At 53.2% G+C, this 18,527-nt stretch overlaps 2 protein-coding genes across 2 annotated transcripts in view; one reads left to right on the forward strand and one right to left on the reverse strand.

The window, feature by feature from the left end:
• The window catches only part of GMDS (GDP-mannose 4,6-dehydratase), a 408,222-nt gene extending 399,726 nt beyond the window's left edge, over positions 1-8,496 (forward strand). Inside the window, exons 10-11 of the mRNA XM_035317561.1 lie at positions 7,010-7,078; positions 7,495-8,496. Coding sequence (XP_035173452.1) covers positions 7,010-7,078; positions 7,495-7,557 — 132 coding nt within the window. The 3' untranslated portion in view covers positions 7,558-8,496. The remainder of the gene's footprint in view (positions 1-7,009; positions 7,079-7,494) is intronic.
• A 4,996-nt stretch (positions 8,497-13,492) lies between these two features.
• Positions 13,493-18,521, reverse strand: FOXC1 (forkhead box C1). Its single transcript, XM_035317560.1, has one exon. It carries the CDS (start codon positions 18,517-18,519, stop codon positions 16,738-16,740), a length of 1,782 nt encoding a protein of 593 aa, XP_035173451.1. The 5' UTR covers positions 18,520-18,521; the 3' UTR covers positions 13,493-16,737.
• Between the last annotated feature and the right edge of the window lie 6 nt (positions 18,522-18,527).

An 18,527-nucleotide genomic window follows, 5' to 3' on the forward strand; every position in this document is an offset into this window, starting at 1 on the left:
GTTGCAAAATGCCAGTTATTCGGACAGCTCTTTATCCGTAGGTTAGTCCAAAGCACACCAGTTGGCAGCAGAGGGGTTTTCTCTGCTCTGGGGGAGCACCCCCTGACCTGCCCCATGTGTCTGGTCCTGAAAAACACCCAGAGCCTGGCTTGAGGGATGCCACGGCGCTGCCGATCCCCAGCCAAGCGAGCTCCGCTCTTGATTCAGAGTTAAATTCAGCGCTGGCTTGTGGGGGATATCAGGCTATAATTCGGGAGGAATTTTATCTGGCTCAAGGGACAGCCCTGGCTGAGACGCTTTCTCAGGCTTCACTTGGCAAACGGATAGGTTTGAGGAGAACTCGGCCCTGCTCGGGGTTTTGGCCATGCAGCTCTGCACCGAGGCGCGAGGCCTGCACGTGCTCTCCGCGGGCCGCCTGCCTTCCTGCCTGCCTGCCATGGCCCCACCGCCATCAAAGCCACCGGGCCCTGGCCACGAGGCCTCAGCCCCAGGGCCAGCTTGGCTCCGTGTGGCGCCTTATCGCTGGCGGTGGCCCCGGCAGAGCCCAAGCTGGTGGAGCCGAGCGGGGCGTTGCTGCCCGCCGCCTCCCGGCCCCGCCGAGGGACGATGCCGCCGGTTCCCCGCTTCCTGAGCAGGCCAGACGGCTTGCTGTTTTCTTCTCCTCTCTTATCGTCCCCCTGTCATTGCCAGAGAGGTCTGGCTTCGCCGCCGCGGTTCGTGCTGATAGGCAGCGGTGAAGTGGAAAAGGCGCGGGAGGGAGGGGAGGAAGGGGGCGTAGAGGAGGAGGAGGAGGAGGGAGACATCTCCACTGCTGTTCTTATTGCCCTAATGTTTATTGCCGCTCTGAGCTCATTTGCCTTAACCCTTTGGAAGCTGGTCACATTAAAGATTATCGAACGGATAAGATAAAGCCGCCGCTCTAACACCTGCGATTCCTGGTGGAAAAGCGAGGACCGTGCCCGGATTTTGTTGACCGTGATGCTTGTGGTGGCTCCTTGTGCGGTCGTGCAGGGGGTCCCGAGGTAAGACCTTACCCCGAAGGTGCCTGGTGCTTGCAGCCTGCTGAGGTCCCTCAGAAGCGCAGGTGCTCAGCGCCTCGCAGTGTCAGCCCGGTCCTCTGGTTTTTCCTCTCCCCTCCCTTCCCCCTCAACACGGTTTTATTAAAAAACGGGGCTTTCTGAATAGGGAGGGGATTTGCACATGAAAACACGCTGGGGGAGAAGCATGCCTCTTATTTTAAGTGACATTTGGTTATATGCGAGTTTCAACCTATTGGTTGCTTTTGCCTTTTCCTGTGGTTCTTTGCAAACAATACTGTCTTTCTGTTAAAGACTGCTGACCCAAGAGTGGAAAGCAGTCTGTTCATGCTGCATTAAAACAAATTTAGATCAGAAACCAAATTCACTGGCATTCCTCTATTCCCTTGGTACCCTGACTGCTCCACAACTTTGCTTTTCTAAGAACAGAGGAAAGAAAAAATGAAAACGGAGCGACACATTATGGCTCTTCTGAAATTCCTGAAGATGTTTACTGTGTTCCTCGTTAGACGCGGGCTTTGCTCATTGACGTGTTTTATCTCCAGTCTCCTCATATTTACTGCGGCGATAGGAGACACTTGCTTTATAATTACACTGTTTTTTTCCTGTTACTATAGATATACCAAACACTACACTTCGCAAAGAAGTCGAGCCAGTGCTCTCTGGGCTTGCAGAGCAGGGCCCGCAGCCCAGCAGACACAGGGCTTGTTTCTGGGACTCCTCCTGGGTTTCGGTGCTTGCTCAGCTGAGCCCTGCATCAGATTTTGCACCAGCGAGATGCACATTTACAGCCCCTACAGCTCCCGTCTAGTGAGGTCTCACTACTTTTCCTGAGTGCAGAGGGAATAGCTCAGCTGAAGTCACAGCAGCTGCTCTCCAGCTTTGCATCTGCTTTGGGACACAGCATCCCATGGCCTGATGGCAAGGACGGGTGGACACTGGGGGACGGGGGATAAGGGTGGCAGTAACAGAGCTGCGTAGGGAGCAGGGCATGCAGTCTTGTTGGCAGCAAACACTGCAGCAAGGCTGTATCCTGAGCAAGGAGCTGCAGCAGATACCCAAGAATACAAACTGACGTTATTACTGAGGTGTGCTATATGAACCCTCATTAAAATTTCCTACGAAAAATGCTCCAGAAGGTGCTTGGAAGAGGGCACTGATAAAATAAAGCTTGATGTATGCATTAATGAGATATAATGGTGAAAATGCAAAGCTGTAAGCTAATGTCATATTAAATAGCTATGTTTATTAATTTTTCTGTTAGCAGGACAAGTTAAAGTTTAAAGGCAAGGGTCATAAGAAGGAGACAAGGAAAATAGAAGACAGACGGGGTTTGCAGAGACTTTGGCCCCTAGACTCTTGAAATCCTTCTTGACAAAACTCCTTGAGCAAGACTGCAAGATTAAACACGTAAGCCAGAGCCTCCGCTGAGCTGGGTCTGCGCTCCTTACTTGTGGGAGCTCTGCTGTAACAAATCATCTTCCAAGCAGTCTTGCTGATTGTGAATGTAACCCTGGCCACTTTTCAGATGCAGTAAAACTGTTGTGTGCTTAGATCAGGTCTGTTTATTTTTAGAGGTAAAGCCTTGTCTCTGCCGCAGCGAATGGAGCTGGGCACGATTCCATCGCAGGTGTTTTACTGAGGACTCGGTCTGCATTTTATTCTGGTGTAACAGCGAGCAAAATCTGGCTCTCGGCACTGGCTAAAATGAAGGACTATTTTAAAGGCAATCAGCTGAGCTGTAGTAATTAAGGAAACCTTGGATTTCTTTCAGGCCACATTATCTCCTTTTTCTCACATTGTCTTGAGGCTTTACATTTTCAGTTAAAGTTAATTGAATGAGACAGTGATGCATTGCACAGTGAAACCAGATCAATCACTGCACGAGTCAAAATAGAAGTAGTGATGACACTCAGAACAAGAGCTTGGGAAATGTGATATTTACATTAAAATATTCTACATTTTTGTCTCAGGGCTTCAAAACCTAATTTTAAAATGCCCTATCACATTGTGTAACAAATTTCTCCCTGCTTACCTGTACGTATTTGTGTGCATTGCGACAATGAAACTGAATCGTCATAAAATCAGATTTAATAATAATGGTGTATTTTCTACACAGTTTAGCAGCCTAACTTACAGAAAAGGTACAAGAGAAAATAAAGTCATGTTGGACAAACTCATTCTTTTCTCTGAGAGACAGTTATACTGACAGCGGAGCGGATATAAAGCCGTAGGAGAGTTTACTGTCATATTCAGTGGCAACAGGGAATTTGACTGCTGTCTTTTCCAACTTCCTTCCCTCTAAATATTTACCTGGATGTTTTTTCCAACTCTCAGCTTCCAGGCAAAATTCATCGTTAGTATTCACTTATGTTAACTGTATTTGCATGGAAAATAAGGGATTGTTCCTCCTGAAATCGTTCACTAAGAGCAAAGACTTAATTTTATGTTTGTGACCTGAGTACAATAAAAACAACAGAAAGCCTTAATCAGTGTTTTCAGGTTTGCAAACTCTCAGCACAGTATCTAAATCCTTCGTGAAGTCAAAGGGCTTTGTTTTCCTATCAGTAGATAAAGCACAGTGCTAAGGAAAAAGAAGTTGTCCTACAGGGATACCAAACACGAAGTGGTGCCGTGTCATCAGGTGCCGTTCCCTCGGACACAGGGATCGCGGGCAGCCTGGATTCAGCAGCAGCCAGCTGTCTTTCAAGAACAGCCCCCACCCCCCAAAAATCCAGATTTTCTCCAGCAGAAGCTTACCTCTTCCTTCTTTGCTTTCTGATCTGGTTGTACCTCCAGAAAGTGAAACCCTGACACTGAAGAACCAATGCACTTTACGGATCAGCATGCCAGAGGTTTTCTGGTGTGTGTTTCTTTTCTTTCTTTTTTTTTTTCTTTTTTTTTCTTTTTTGGAAGGCTGACAGATGCATCTCTGGTTTCAGTGAAAGACTTGAATAATATAAACAAGCAGTCATTCTGTTCCAAGAGGAGTTTTTTTTAATATTTTATTGTAATTACCTTATTGTTTTCATATTATGAGCTACTTGTAGAAAAATACAGGAAACATGACTGCAATACAATCCTTTAATCAGGAATAGCTTTGTTCCAGTCTTCATTTCCATTCAGTGTTGAAACTTTGCCTAACAAGAATACAACTCAACCTTGAATTTAGATGTAATACGGTGTTAATACTGCGGTATTATACAGCATTTTGTCTCTGCACTTAGTAACTTCCATAAGAGAACCTTTTAAAAAGTGCATAGTAGTTATTTTGTCTGTGGTGCTATTTTCAAGTAAATGTTACTACAAAGCAGCGTTTCGCAGACGTACATAAACTTCTTCAGGAGAGCCACTGAAAAATCTTTTAACCTGAATCAGATGGGGGAATTTGTATTACCATATATATTAAATCTGGTATCTTTTTTTTTCTTTTACTCACAAATTATGCCGGAATGCATTTTACTGCATCACTGTTAAAGCATGTGAATTTTTTAAGGAAGAAAAAAAAAAAAACCAAACATTTTTTTAATACAGAAATGGATTTAATACGCTAGTTGTTTGTGTTATCTCTGTGTATAATCCAGCACTGCAAACAACTTTATTACTGACTTGAAATCTCCCCCCAACCTTATTTTGCCCCATTCGGCAGCTGAGTGTTTATGGTTTTGAACGAAGGACTGGAACTGGTAAAGCTTTTTTTTTTTCTTTTTTTTTTTCTTTTTTTCTTTTTTTTAGATAAACTGTTTTAACAAAAAGCATTTGTCCAAGAAAGCTAAAAGACTGCTCCCAAGCTGTTTGAAAGCAGAATGCAGCTACGTACAGTGGGCAACACAGCACTTTCGCTTGCTCCTGGTCCACTTCTCAGATGGGAAACCAGCATCCGAGATAGGCTGGGTTTTCAAGAATGTTTTTGATATGGAGATTGTGGATGTAAAATTATTGCTTACGCAGCATTTCTAAAAGTGAAGCTAAGTTTTATGATCAGGCTTTTATGGCTTAAAATGAGGCAGTATTAAAACACAACTTCTAGCTAATGGCTCGAATTAGAACTGAATAAAAGGCGATTGTTTTTATGCTGAAATTTATTTTAAGAAGGATTTCCTTGTTTCCAGGCACGTACATGCACACAGATGTAATGTGAATTTAAGCGAACTCCAGATAAAAGGCATGCCTCTGTGAGTACATTAGGGCCCAATCCAAATTTTATCAAAGTTAGTGGGAGCCTTTCCCATTTCAACCCAGAATTTGCAATCCATATTCACACGGCCCTCAGGGGGATCCCTCAGGCTGATGCGGTTTTGCATGCCTTGCCCTCAAATGTCTGCTGCAGTTTCTAAAAACCCATTATAGGGCTGCAGTAGGAAATCATTTAGCCTAATTTAAGGAAATCACGGCGTTTTTATTTTCATACCGTTTTGTTCCGACCCATCCGTTTGCTCTTTTCTGAAGGCGCACTGAAATGTTTTCGGCATAAAGGCTGAAGTATTACAAACGCTGCCTGGAACAGCCTCAGCAGACGTGTTTGTTCCACATCCCCTTCTGCAGTGCAATATTTCCTTTGGTGGATTTCCTCTGCTGCTGGAAGCGAGCTGTCTAGCTTTCTGCAGCACAATTACGAAGAAGAATTTCCTACGTTTTACTGCACAGGATGAGGTGATGTTGGAAGTTAGCACGACCTGCACCGCACACGCACAAAAGATAGCATCTGAAAAATGGAGTCGGCAGCAGCAGCGCGGTGGAAAACCTGCAGCCACAAAGTGCTCGTCAGCCCCGCCGCCGGTCAGAGGGCGAGGAGGGAGAAGCACGGCCCGGGGATCTTTTAGGAAACCCCGCCGTGCTACCAGCGTCAAGTCGAAGGCAAGAGAAGGATTCGGCCTTAGCTTTGCTGTCCTGTAACAAAGCTTGTGTTGCTTTTCTCTAAACACAGGCTGATGCATTTTTAGTGCTTCCTACTACAGAGAAATGAAGCTTGTAAGGAGAGGTGACATTTTATTAAACCATCACGTACAGTTGCAAAAGCTAACTGTTTGAACAAAGTACTTGGGTTTTTCAGGAAGATTCGGTCAGTTCCTTTGTTCCTTCAGAGATGTAGAAAAAGGAGTTGTTTTCCTTGCTTAATTTTGTTGTTTTTGATGACCGCTTGCGGGACTGTTTTGGCGTGGTAGCACTTGTAACAATACTTAACCAGCTAGTGGATATGAACAAGGTCTTGCTTTCTGTAACAGTTTCAAGATAATTTGCTTTCATTTATGAGAGATTTAGACTATTCTTTCTAAGTGGATGCTCAAAGTACTGAAGAAAAAAGATGCAGGCATTCAAAAGCTGGCTGTTTACTGCCATTGCGTGTGGTTACCCCTATTCACAACAGTCTTTCAGCATCGTTTGTCTGCGATCACATTTTTATTTGAAAGAGATTAGTTGTCATATTTGTTCTGTGATTTATGTTATTTAAAGAAGGGGGAGAAGGAGAATTTGGAACAGCTCGTTCAATAGCATGACTAAGAAACATGACAACGTATTACAAAACGTTCACCACCGCAAGGCAGTGAGGCTGGAGCTCAAACCCCGCACACACGAAAACAAAGAGTAACTCTTTCGCTCCGAAACAGCCTGGTGAAAGGATGCTGCCTCCTGGTGATTTATAGGCATATGAGCTTCCACTAAAATTGCATCTTAAATATTTTGTCCTCGGAAGGTGGCCGGGCCCGAGCGCCCTTCCAGCCGTGCTCAGCTGTCAGGGGTGCGTGCGTGGGCACGGCCGTGCCGCACCTCACCTGATGCCCACCAACCACTGAGCATGATCTGCAAAGGTTTCCCTCACCCTGGAGGCTTTTGCTCGACTTTTATTCCTCGGGACAGGTTATGGAGAGGGGGAGCCTTGGGCCGGGAACATGCAGCACAGAGGTCAGCCCCGCACGCTGCCAGATGGGGAAGGGGCACAGTTCTCAGTGTTTTTCTCTTCTTTTCCACAGGATTTTCTTCAAGGGGACTGTACCAAAGCCAAGCAAAAGCTGAACTGGAAGCCCAGAGTCACGTTTGATGTGAGTGGTGTGCTTTGTACCTACCAGGGGTTCGTGTCCTCCAAGAGCAATCCACGAGGGGGGGGGAGTTTTGCCTGGGCACACTGAGAAGCCGCGCTGTCAGTGGCCACCCCGGGCTGTTGTTCTTGCTTGGAAGACAGCAGCCACCACGGCAGCGCAGGGCGTCCCCCGTGACTCTGCTAACCTGCCCTGGAAAGGGCCCAGCGGGCATCAGCGTTTTGGGAAGGAGAGCGTGCCCTGCACTCGGGTGCCAGCATGGCAGCGCAGGCCGCGACTTGACCCAGCGAGTTTCAGGAGACCCGGCACTCCCGTGGTGCAGCAGGGCAAGCGTGCGAGCAAATGCGCTGCGTGGGGGCTCCTTATCCCCTCCTCGTCCTGCCGCAGGGACCCTCACCCACTTCTCTCCCTCCTTGCAGGAGCTCGTGAGGGAGATGGTGGACGCCGACGTGGAGCTCATGAGGAACAACCCCAACGCTTGAGCCCCACCAGGACCTGTGCTGGGGGCACACCCCACAGCCAGCACAGCCACCCACGCTTGCTGCTGGGGCCGGGGTGGGTGGCCGCCCCCCCAGGGTGGCCTTATTGCTGGCCTGCCTGTGCATAAAAGCCTGGTTTTGTCCCCCCTTCACCCTCCTGGTGCCTCTGGCCCCACGAATCATCCCAGGGCAGCCCTATTCCTCCTCACGGGCTGCCTCTGGCACCCGCTGTTAACCAGGGGGGATCCCCCCAGTACTGTACCTGGAGGAGCCACCGGCCGGCAAGCCCACTGATTTCATTTTTTAATTAAAACTCATATTTTCTTACCTAGGGCCTCCAGCACCTTTTTAGTACTTTCTCCCATTTTGAATGACAGAAATAAACAAAAGCATCCCCTGCACTGCCCCCCAGCAACAACAGCAGCGACCCTCTGGTGCTAGCGTACGCCCGCCATTCCTCCGGCCCTGGCTTCCCCTAGTCTTCCTTTGCTGAACACTCCTTGTTTTTCTTTCCTGCAGCTCACCTCCACCCCAGCGGCCCATTTCCACCACTTGAACTCTGTAAAAAGTTTGGATAACATGATCTAACTTGCAGTGAAATCGCCTTTTGACCATGCCGAATTAATTCCTAATTGCTGGAATCGCTTTCAAACCAGTCAGAGGGGGCTTGTAAGCGTTTTTCAGATCTTCATTTCAGAGTGTGAGTGAGTCACAGAAAGCCTTTTTGTCCAGCACCTTCCTGACCCTGGGGTCTGGGTTTTTCTTTTTTTTTTCTTTTTTTTTTTTTCCTTTTTTTCCCCCCAGAATTTCCCCATTCCCCTTCATCTTCTTCCCGCTAACTATAATTAAACCTCGGATGGGAGCTTGAATGATCTCAAAAGATGGCTTAAGAAATAAAAACAAAATAAATAAAAAAGCTTTAAAAAATATTAGAAACTTCAAGGTGAGTAAATATTTTTGCACTTTTCGTGCCAAGGTACCCGGGTTATCCAGAGGTCGTCGAGCCCATACATTTCCCGTTGGTTTCGGATCTTCCACCCACCAATTACTCCCATCGTTTTAGCTTTATGCCTCGAAAATGAGTGAAGCCGCTGCCTCGCCGGGCACAGCTGAGCAGAGAGAGAGCCCTTTTTTAGAGGGGGCGGGAGGGGGGAGATGCAGGCTCCCCGAGCACATCGCGTTGGGAAGGGGGGCCCCTCTCCAACCGGGGGGGAGGGGGGGGGGACGAGGGCAGAGTTTCGTGATGGACACCGAGCTGGGGAGGGGACAGGGCTGGGTAGCAGGCTGCGAGGAAGGGGCTGCCGCGGAGAGAGGGCTCTTTGTGCGCCGTCGCCAGAGGTGCGGTGGAAAATGTGCGAGCTGGCCGGAGACGGGCACGGCGGAGCGGTGTGGGGCCGGGCAGCCGCAGCAGCCCCTTCCTTCTATCCCTCGGGGCTGGCCCGGCAGGGTTTGGGGCGAGAAAGAGAGAAAAAAGGGAAACGCAGAGCCCCTTCCGTCTGCTTCCTACAGGTGCACCGAGTGCGCGCCCTGGGGCTGTGCTGTGCAAACCCTCCTGGGGTGCTTCTCCCTGCGGTAGGGTGCAACTCCGCGGCTTGTTTTTTTAATATCCCCCTCCCCGTGGCAAACGTATTAAAAAAAAAAAATCGCTTTTCTCACCAGTTTTTGTTTGTTGTTGTTGTTATTTTTGTACGGCTGGGAAGCATTTAGTGCTTGCAGTGATTGCCCGGCCGCTTGCCTCTGCCACTGAGCACCAGTTCGCGCATCTCTGCGGAGGACTGGGAACCTTTCCGCAGCCGCCGGCTTCCCTTCGACCTCAGCGGGTTGGTTTTGTTTCTTTTTTTTTTTTTTTTTTTTTTTTTTCTTTTTTTTTTTTTTTCCCTTGGCACCTCCAGCCGTGGCGCGTTCAAGAGAAGCATTTTTGTTCTCCCTGTTCGGCCTCGGTGTTGGGGGACGAAAGAGGAAGGAGGGGCTGATGAGGCAAAATCGGTTCTAGAGCAAGCGGTCCCTCCGTGGCGACCTTGTGTTGGGTGCCTTTGTGCTTCTTTCGTTAATATATATATGTATATATACATATATATACTGGACCTGATTCCGACGGGAACCAAAAGCGCAGTGTCCAGCTGCTTTTTTAAAATTTGGCAAAGTGACGAGCTGCTTTTCAGATCTCCCCCCCAAGCACACACCTTCCTGCGGGATTTTCAGTTCTGCCGAAAGCACTGCCCTTCGCAACGGGCACGGAATCACGTCTTAAAAACGAAATAATAATAACAATTAAAAACCACTCGGCGATTTAAGCGGATGGTATCCAGCCGTGCTACTACCACACCGCTCTCAGGCGCATGTTCCCTAATTACAATGCGGGCGTCAAGCGTTTTGTGCGTGCGGGTACAGAAAAAAAAAAAAAAAACACGCATTCCCTGCCTGCCCGTGCTACGTTTGGTCTCCTGGTCCGGGGTCATTACGGCTCCGTTAATTAAAAAGGGCAGCAGCCAACGCAGCCCGGGCCCGGAGGGGTTTCATACCGGCTGCCTGCAGGGGAAAATGAAGGGTTTTTTGGGGGGTAGGGAGGAGCTGCTCCCGGGGCCGGCGGGTAAAGGGGAACGCGGGGCGCCCCTCGACGGCTCGGACAGCGAAGTGGGAGGCGAGGGGAGCCCCCCCAGGCGGCTGTCGGGGCCGCGCTCCCCGCGTCCCTTGGTGACCCCCCTTCACCCCCGGTGCTTCGCCGGCGGAGCGTCGCCTGCAGACACAACAAAGCCGGAGCAGCGCCGGAGCAGGCAGAGCTCCAACGTTTTGACGGGTGGAAGAAAAACATCAACAGATACCTCGCAATTAGCCGGCGATGGGGGCTAGGGGAGGCGGGCGGGGGAGAGGTCGCTTCGCAGCGGCGGACGCTAATTGCAACCTTTGCTTTGCTAATGAGCTCGCCCCGCTCCGTGTCTCTCCCTCCCCTCCTCTGGAGGGCTTGAGGGGGGGGCGTGGGGAGCAAGCCGTCAATTTTCTGCGAGCAGCAATTCGGTTCTGAATCCATCCCGTGGCCGGGAGGCCAGGTTGCAGGCGCTGGCCGGGAGCGCTCCCGTTCGCAAACCCGGGCTGCGGGCGCGCCTCTTTGCCCCTGCCCGCCCCCTGGGGCCGGGGGGCGATGCCGTCGGGGCCGGGAACCCCCCCGGAGCCCCGCACCCAACAAACGCGCTGCCGGAGACCCCCGCCGAAACCCCCAGGCAGCGCCACTGGATCCGCAGCGGGCAATCCTGCGAGCGCCCGGCGTAGTTTAAACAATTCTCTTTCTGCTTCGGACGATATTATCAGAGCTTTCGCATTATCGGTCAATGGAAAACATTCTTCTTTTCCTTATTTCAAATATTTATTTAAATACATATATATATATAAATCGACCTCTCAAATGTTCTGGCAAGTAAATAAATTCGAGGAACGGGGGCGGGGGGATTGCTATGGCGTTTCTTCTAAACGGAGCAGTTGTGCTCCGAGGGCAATATGACCTGTTTATTCATCGATTCCTAATACCTAAATATCCCGAGTGTAATAATTTGCGTCCTTTTTTTTTTTTTCCCTTCCACCGGAGGAAATTCAGCTATTTTAAGAGTTAATGGCTCTAAACGCGTTGGTTTTCCTGCATCCTCCCCAGAGGTGACGGGGGCTGGAAAAGGAGGGAGGACTCCAATTTGGGGGTTTCGCTGCTGTAGTTTTCGTTCTACCGAGAGCAGCCCGAAGCCGCTGACCCGAGCGGGGGGCAGCGCTCCGAGCAGCGAGCCCCCTGACACCTAGGGGTCAGGTGAAAGTCCCCAGCAGGTAAGCCGCGGGCCGCCCGGCGCGCTCGCTCCCCGCCCCACAAATTGTTCCCTTCTGCCCACCCAAGTCGCTTCAAGCTGTGTTTATTTAGGGGGCAACACAAAAATTGCCGACCACCCAATTCCCGCTCAAGACAGAGACCTCTCGCCGGTAGCCGGGGCCGCTTTCCCCTCTCCACGTCCCCCCCCCCCCCCCCCCTTCCCAAACCTTCCCAATTTCACCCTCTCCGGGGCTCCGCTTCCAACTCTCCGCACGCCACCGGGGGAGACCCGGGCAAGCCGTGAAGGGAAAGGGGACGCGTCGGGCTCAAGCCCTTTCGGAACGCCCCCCCCCCGCCCCCCCCCCCCAAGAAAAACAGGGGTCCCATCCTCCATCCTGCAACCCCCAGGAGCTGCCCTGTGTTTCGGAGGTGGGGGCGCAGCTCCGCGCCGGGCAGTGCCCGGGGTGCGAGGCTGCAGCCCAGCCCCGCAGAGCCGCCCGGAGCCGCCCCCCCCCCCCCCCCCCCCCCGCCGGGACGGCTATTGTTTCGTTCAATTAGGCTCCGCTTGATAAAAAACAATCGCTCGTTAACCCTCGCCCTCCTCCCTGCCGGCTGGTGTGTTGTGAATGGCGACATCGTCTCCCTTGACCCCCGTCTCCTTTTTCTGTCTTTCTGTCCCCTGAAAAATGATTCCGCGAGCTCTGATTGAATTTTATTCCTTCCTGACCTGGCCCGTTTTTATTGCATGGACACCATCAATCTTGACCTAACGCGACGTTTGTTTATTACTTTGGAAAGAAGCGAATGGCTTTATGAGCCCCGCAGTAATTAAAGCAGGAGGGCCGCATTCACCGCGGCACCGCACCACCTTTGGGGCGGACTCACGACGCAGACGGGGAGGCGAGGGAGAAGGGGGGGGGGGGGAATAGGAAAAAATAAAGAAAATGGAAAGGCCAACGGGATGCCGGCGGTTCGCAATTCACGGGCATCCATCCCACGGCCCCCTTCATGCTCGAGTTTCTCCCGCTAAGCGGGCGCGCAGTGCCTCTTGCGCAGCTCACCGTGCAAATCTGCGCTCGGCGGTGCCCCGCACGCCACCTGCACCCCGGGGAACCCCCAGTTCGGCCTCGGGCACCCCGACAGCGCAGCGGTTCCCCGTGCACCCCGCTGCGCCGCTCGCGGCCCTCCCAAAATCCCGCGCATCCCAAGGCGACCGAACCATCCGGCCAACGCCGAGGCGGGCAAGTGGGGAAAAACGGCCCGAGGTTTCAATGGCTTTACGACGGCGTTAATTGGAAACTAATGTTCAATTAGCGGTCACTCCTATAGCAGAGGACGGGGGCGCGTTGCTCCGAGGCGCGCATGAGCGCTCCTCTCCCGTTGCGCGCGTCTCTGAGCTTCGGGATCCTGCCTACGCAATCCAGAAGACGTCATAGCCAGGGCGAGCTGGTTGTGACCTCACACTCATCCTCGTGTGGGCGCCCAGACGTGCTCAGGCCCCCGCTGCCCCGCGCATCAGTGCCTGCCCCGGCCTGCGCGACGGCAGCGCGCAAGCGAAGCCCCCGGAGCGCAATTTCCAGCTCGCCCCGCTCCCGCTGCGCCGTTTTTTGGGGGGTAGAGGACTGCGCGCTGCCGCAGTGCAGCCGGCTGGGCGATGCGGTGCGACCCCAGGGCTGCCGAGCGGTACAAAGTTGGACCGGGTTATGAAAACAGTCCCGGGCGAACTTTGAGGCTCTTTCCCCGAACTTCGCGACTTTCAGAAAAAGGGCCCTGGCTACGGTGAAAGACTCGTTTGCAACCGTTCCCTGAAGGTCTCTGTCCACGACACAAACAGTCTCCCCGCAAACTGGTGTGTGGAGGTAGGGAAGGGTTTAAACCGTCCTCTTTGCATGCACTTCCCCGCTATTTTTGGTTATGACCTTTCAGGAACAAACCCCGAGCTGTCATTCACTTCTACAGGATCTTTTTGCATAGGAAATTTAGGCGGAGGGGCGAACATCGCCCTTCTGCCGAGGGGAATTTCACACTCCACTTTTCCCTCGGTTTCGGGGACAGAAGAGCAAATACGAATTAGAAACCACCAGAAGGGAACGACCCCCCAAATAATCATTTTTTAAAATATGTTGCACTTTTTTTTTTTTTTTTTCCCCGGACGGCGAAAGCCCTGACATCCACCTCGAGTCGCAGACACGCCGCGAAGCTGCGCGCTGACCTGGCACCCAAGGGCGCCGCTCCGCAGGCAGGGCCGGGGCCTCGCAGCCGCACCGTCCCGCCGCCGCCGCCCGCACGTCCCTCGCACCTCCGCGGAGCTCTGCTGGGAGACAACCAGAGATCAGGAGGGACCCTCCGCTTTGCCCCCTGCTCGCCATCATCATCGTCACCACAATAAAATAATAGTAACAACAGTAATAGCAATAGCAATAGTAATAGCAATATAATAATAATAATAATAATAATAATAATAATAATAATAATAATAATAATAATAATAATACAACCCGCGTGTGATCTCCGCAGGACAGACCCCCTCCCCAGCTCCCAAAATCCCCGGGATGTTTCTCGGCCTCCCCGCTTCCAGCCTCCCCCCCCGCCCCCCGGGCCTCCGCTGCCCTCCCGCAGCCAGGCGGGGAGCACAAGTTGCGCGGCCGCGGCACTTGTTCGGGAGCTTCAACCCCAAACCCCCCATTTCTCCCCCCTCCTCACACACATACATCCCCCCGCAGCCACGACGAGCCGAGCTGACTACTGTTTTTCCCTGCTATTTTATTTTCCCCGCATCACCCCACGGCTGGAAAATAATAATAAGAATAAAAATAAATAAATACAAAATCCCAAAGAGACCGGCGTCCGATGCGAACAAAAAAACCTAGGCAAACAGCACATGCGGTCGCCGCTCTGCCCTCCCGTTTCTTTAATTTTCAGCCCGGTTTTCGATACCGGGAGGGGAGGAGGCGGGCACGGCTTTTCCGCGCAGTCCCCCCGCTGCCGCCGCCGGGGCTCCGCTTGTCCCGGGGAAAAGAAGTGAAAACTGGAGGCGGCCAAAGCCACCGGCCAGCCGGGGCCGGCAGCGGTGCGGGGGGAGCTGGGACCCCCCCAGGACTCCGCAGCCGACCCTCTCGGCTCTGCTTTGCCCCCGCTTCGGCCGCAGAATAACCGGGCGGCGGAGCGCTGCGCTTTGTCGGACCCGATTCAACCAGCAAACGGCAATAAAGAAGGCCGAGAAGCTCTTTAGCAAGAGCCAAATAATTCTATATATATATATAAAATAAAATAAAGGGAGCGAGGTATTTCCACAAACGCATTTCAAGCCAGCTTTATGCAGCAAGCCCCCGGTTCTGCCGCTCTGCTTAAGGGTTTGTCTAACAGCGGATTATCGCTTTGGAGAGGAAGAGCAGCTCAAAAGCAAGGTAATAAGGTTTAACTGTAAATACCTTCGTATTTATTTACAGTGTAACCCTTAACAATGCAGCGGCAATTACTGCTAAGTGTTGCCTTTAGATAAGAGGCACTGATAGGAAACTGTATTATCTTGAAAGCAAACTTTAGGCCTTAAATATCTCTAATCAAATAATCTTCTTCCCAGGTCTGACTGACAAGGCAGATTCTTTTTAAGTTAATGAATTTATTGCGTTTTTGGTGGTTATTTACAAAGGGGGGAGGTGATCCCCCATCGCCCGTAGGTTCTTAATTGCAAATTGTCCAGAAGGTGAGATTCTCGGTCTGACAAGCAGCACTCATCTGCTCCCCTGGTAACATTTTTTTTCTTTTTCTTATTTTTTTTTTTCCTACAGGTTTAAGGAAAAAGGAGGGAGGGGAGAGGCGAAAAAAAAAAAAAAAAAAAAAAAAAGACTGTATAAGAAAAATTCTGCCACACCAACTCTTTCTAAAACAATCTCGGGCAGAGCAATTAGGGCACTCCCAACAGAGCGGCAATGTCCCTAAAGGACAGGAGTAAGAGCTACAGAGGTGCAAGGCTGGAGCGCACAGGCACCCTTTTAATCCAACTACTTCACTACTTCATTATTATTTTTTTCCTGACATAAAATAGGACTTTAAAATATATTTCTACATTACAGAAGCGGCTTCACGGGTGTGATGGCGCGCGTTGCCACCAGTTCTACAAAGCAGGCTCACATTATATTTACGAATATCCGTGTTACAGGATAGTTGCCATCCAAAATACACCGTGGAGCTGAGAAACATATGCGACGCGTATATGAAGCCGTGAATAAATAGGCAATCCTTTTTCCAATACGGGTCCGTATGGAAGCCCTGGATATAAACGCGAGGGCATTGCACCCGCAGCGATCGCCAGCCCGATGTATGCTCGCAGCCACACACGGGCGCCCACTCGGCGTTGGCGCTTCCCATAGCCTTACACGGACACCTTATTTAAAAAGCCGTGAGCTTGTCCTGCCGCTGCGCACGGCCAAATGTTTCCAGGTCTTGCCCATTAATTGCTAAGAAAACGTGTTTGTTTATTTGCCAACTCAGAGCTGCCATGGGAAAGTTTTTTTTTTTTTCTTTTTTTTCCTTTTTTTTTTTATTTTTTTTTTTCCTAGCGGATAAGGCGAGCTGACTAAGTGGAACATATTGCAGAAGAGACCGAAAAGGGATTTTTTTTTCGACCTGGCAGATCCTAAATAGTCTCTGGAATTTGCGCGGAGGGGAACGAGCTCTTCCATCGGCAAAGTTAGTTAGGAAATCCCTTTCCCCTCTCTCTCCCTCGCTCTGAACGAAAGTATTAAAATATACAGACGTGTGGAGGAGCATTCCAACTGAATGGTAATTTATTAATAAACAAACAATGCAATACCTTCAGAATATTTTCAACAAAAAAAAAAAAAAGAAAAAATATTGATAGAATAAGATTAATACAGTTTCCCTTTTTTATATATAGTGAAAAAAAAATCAGCGTTTCAGTCAATTTTCAGGGAAGGGGGGAAACACTTTCTGGCGTTTGGTCCGCAACATCCAACTACAAATTAAAAATAAATTACTATGTCGCAATTTACATTTTAAAACAAGTCCTTGTAAAAGAGGAGGGTCCGGGACGGGGACGGGGGGAGCGGGGACAAGCCGGTATTCTACGCTGAGTTTTTCGCCCCCATTTAAACACAGGGCCTGGCGATACCTTAAGGGCCGGGGCGCACGGTGAAGGGGGGGGGAAACGGGGGCGGGGAAGGTTGGAGGGAGTATTTCTCAAAAGCAAGGAGGAAAAAACCAACAACAGAAAAAAACTTACGTGTTATCGGAGTAACACTGTCCTTTAACAAAACCAAGACATGCTTTGGAGCTGTCTCTGTACAAAGGCTTTTCGCCCGCGCTCTCCTCTCCCTCCGGGCGGCCGCGGGGACCCCCGAGCGGGGGGGCGGGGGGGGCGTCGGGGGGGGCGCTCAGAACTTGCCGCAGTCGTAGACGAAGGCCCCGGAGGTGCGGTAGAGGGGCTGGCTGCCGGGGAAGGCCATCTGACAGCTGCCTCCCCCCGCCCCGCCGCCTCCTCCGCCGCCACCGCCGCCGCCGCCGCCGGGGCCTCCGCCGCTGCCTCCTCCTCCGGGCGAGGCGCTGAGGCCGAGGCGCGGCGCCTCGAAGACCTCCCTGGGGGCGGCGGCGAAGCCTTGCTGCGCCCCCCCGTAGCCCGGCGCGCCCGCCAGCGGGCCCAGCTCTCCCGCCGCCGCCACCGCCGCCGCCGCCGCCGCCGCCGCCGCCGCCTGGTTGAGGTACCAGGAGGCCAGGCGGCCCTGGTGCGGGTGCGGGTGCGGGTGCTGCCCCTCCTGGTGGCCGCCCGCCGCGCCGCCCAGCCCGCCGTGCCCCAGCGCCCCCCCGCCGCCCCCTCCTCCTCCACCTCCTCCGCCGCCGCCGCTCCCCGCTCCGCCGCCCCCCGACGGCAGCGCGTAGTCGGGTAGCGGCTCCTCGGCGGGGCTGGCGGCGGCGGGGGGGGGCAGGTGGCCGGGGGTCCGCTCCGCGCCGCCCGCCGCTGCATACAGGCTCATGGCTTGCATGTTGCAGTGGTAGGTGGCTGCCGAGGCAGCGGGCTGGCCGCACGGCGAGCTGTAGACGGAGCTGTGGCCCGGCGAGTAGCCGCCGAGGGACAGGGCCGGGGGGATGCCGCTGCGGGGGGCGGCGGCGGCGGCGGCGGGGGGCAGCAGGCCGGAGCCCAGCTCGGCCGCCCCCTGCGGGGAGCCGCGCAGAGAGGTCATGATGTTGTCCACGCTGAAGCCCGGCCCGTGGTGGTGGTGGTGGTGGTGGGGAGGCGGCGGCGGAGGGGGCGGCGGCGGCGGCGGCGGAGGCTCGGGGGCTTCGAGGCTGAGCGAGCGGGCGGAGGGAAGGGCGCTGCGGGGGCTGCCGCCGCTCGACAGGCTGCTGCTGCTGTCGGGGCTCTCGATTTTGGGCACGGCGCCCAGCGGCGGAGCGGCGCCGGGGGGGGAGCCGGCGTGCGGCGGCGAGGCCGTGCCGTTCTCCGTCTTGATGTCCTGGATGCGGACGGGGGGCGGCGGCGGCGGCGGCGGGGCGCTGCCCCCCCCGGCGGGGCCGCCCTCGGGCTCGACGGCGGCAGCGGAGGCTGCGGCGGGCGGCGGCGGGCGCGGCGGCGGCGGGGCATGGTCCTTGAGGTGCAGGCGGTCCTTGTCCTCCTTGTCCTTGACGGCGTCCTTCTTCTTGAAGCGGCGGCGGCGGCGGAGGAAGCTGCCGTTCTCGAACATGTTGTAGGAGTCGGGGTCGAGGGTCCAGTAGGAGCCCTTGCCGGGCTTCTTGTCGTCGCGGGGCACCTTGACGAAGCACTCGTTGAGGGAGAGGTTGTGGCGGATGCTGTTCTGCCAGCCCTGCTTGTTGTCCCGGTAGAAAGGGAACCGCTCCATGATGAACTGGTAGATCCCGTTCAAGGTGATCTTCTTATCGGGCGCGTTCTGGATGGCCATGGTGATGAGGGCGATGTAGCTGTAGGGCGGCTTCACCATATCCTTGGGCTGCGGCGGCGGCGTGTAGGGCCCGTAGGCTCGGGCCATGCCGCCCGGGTACTGCTCGTGGGCCGGGTGCGAGTACATGCTCATCGGGGCCGGCATGGCCGCGTAGCCCCCGCCGGCCGCCGCGGCGGCGGCTCGGTAGTAGCTCTGCTCGCCGCCGAGGTACGGCACCACTCCCAGGGAGTTGGGGCTGGACACGGAGTAGCGAGCCTGCATGTCCCCCC

Source organism: Oxyura jamaicensis, chromosome 2 (assembly GCF_011077185.1).
Source record: "Oxyura jamaicensis isolate SHBP4307 breed ruddy duck chromosome 2, BPBGC_Ojam_1.0, whole genome shotgun sequence".
NCBI classification, from domain to species: domain Eukaryota; kingdom Metazoa; phylum Chordata; class Aves; order Anseriformes; family Anatidae; genus Oxyura; species Oxyura jamaicensis.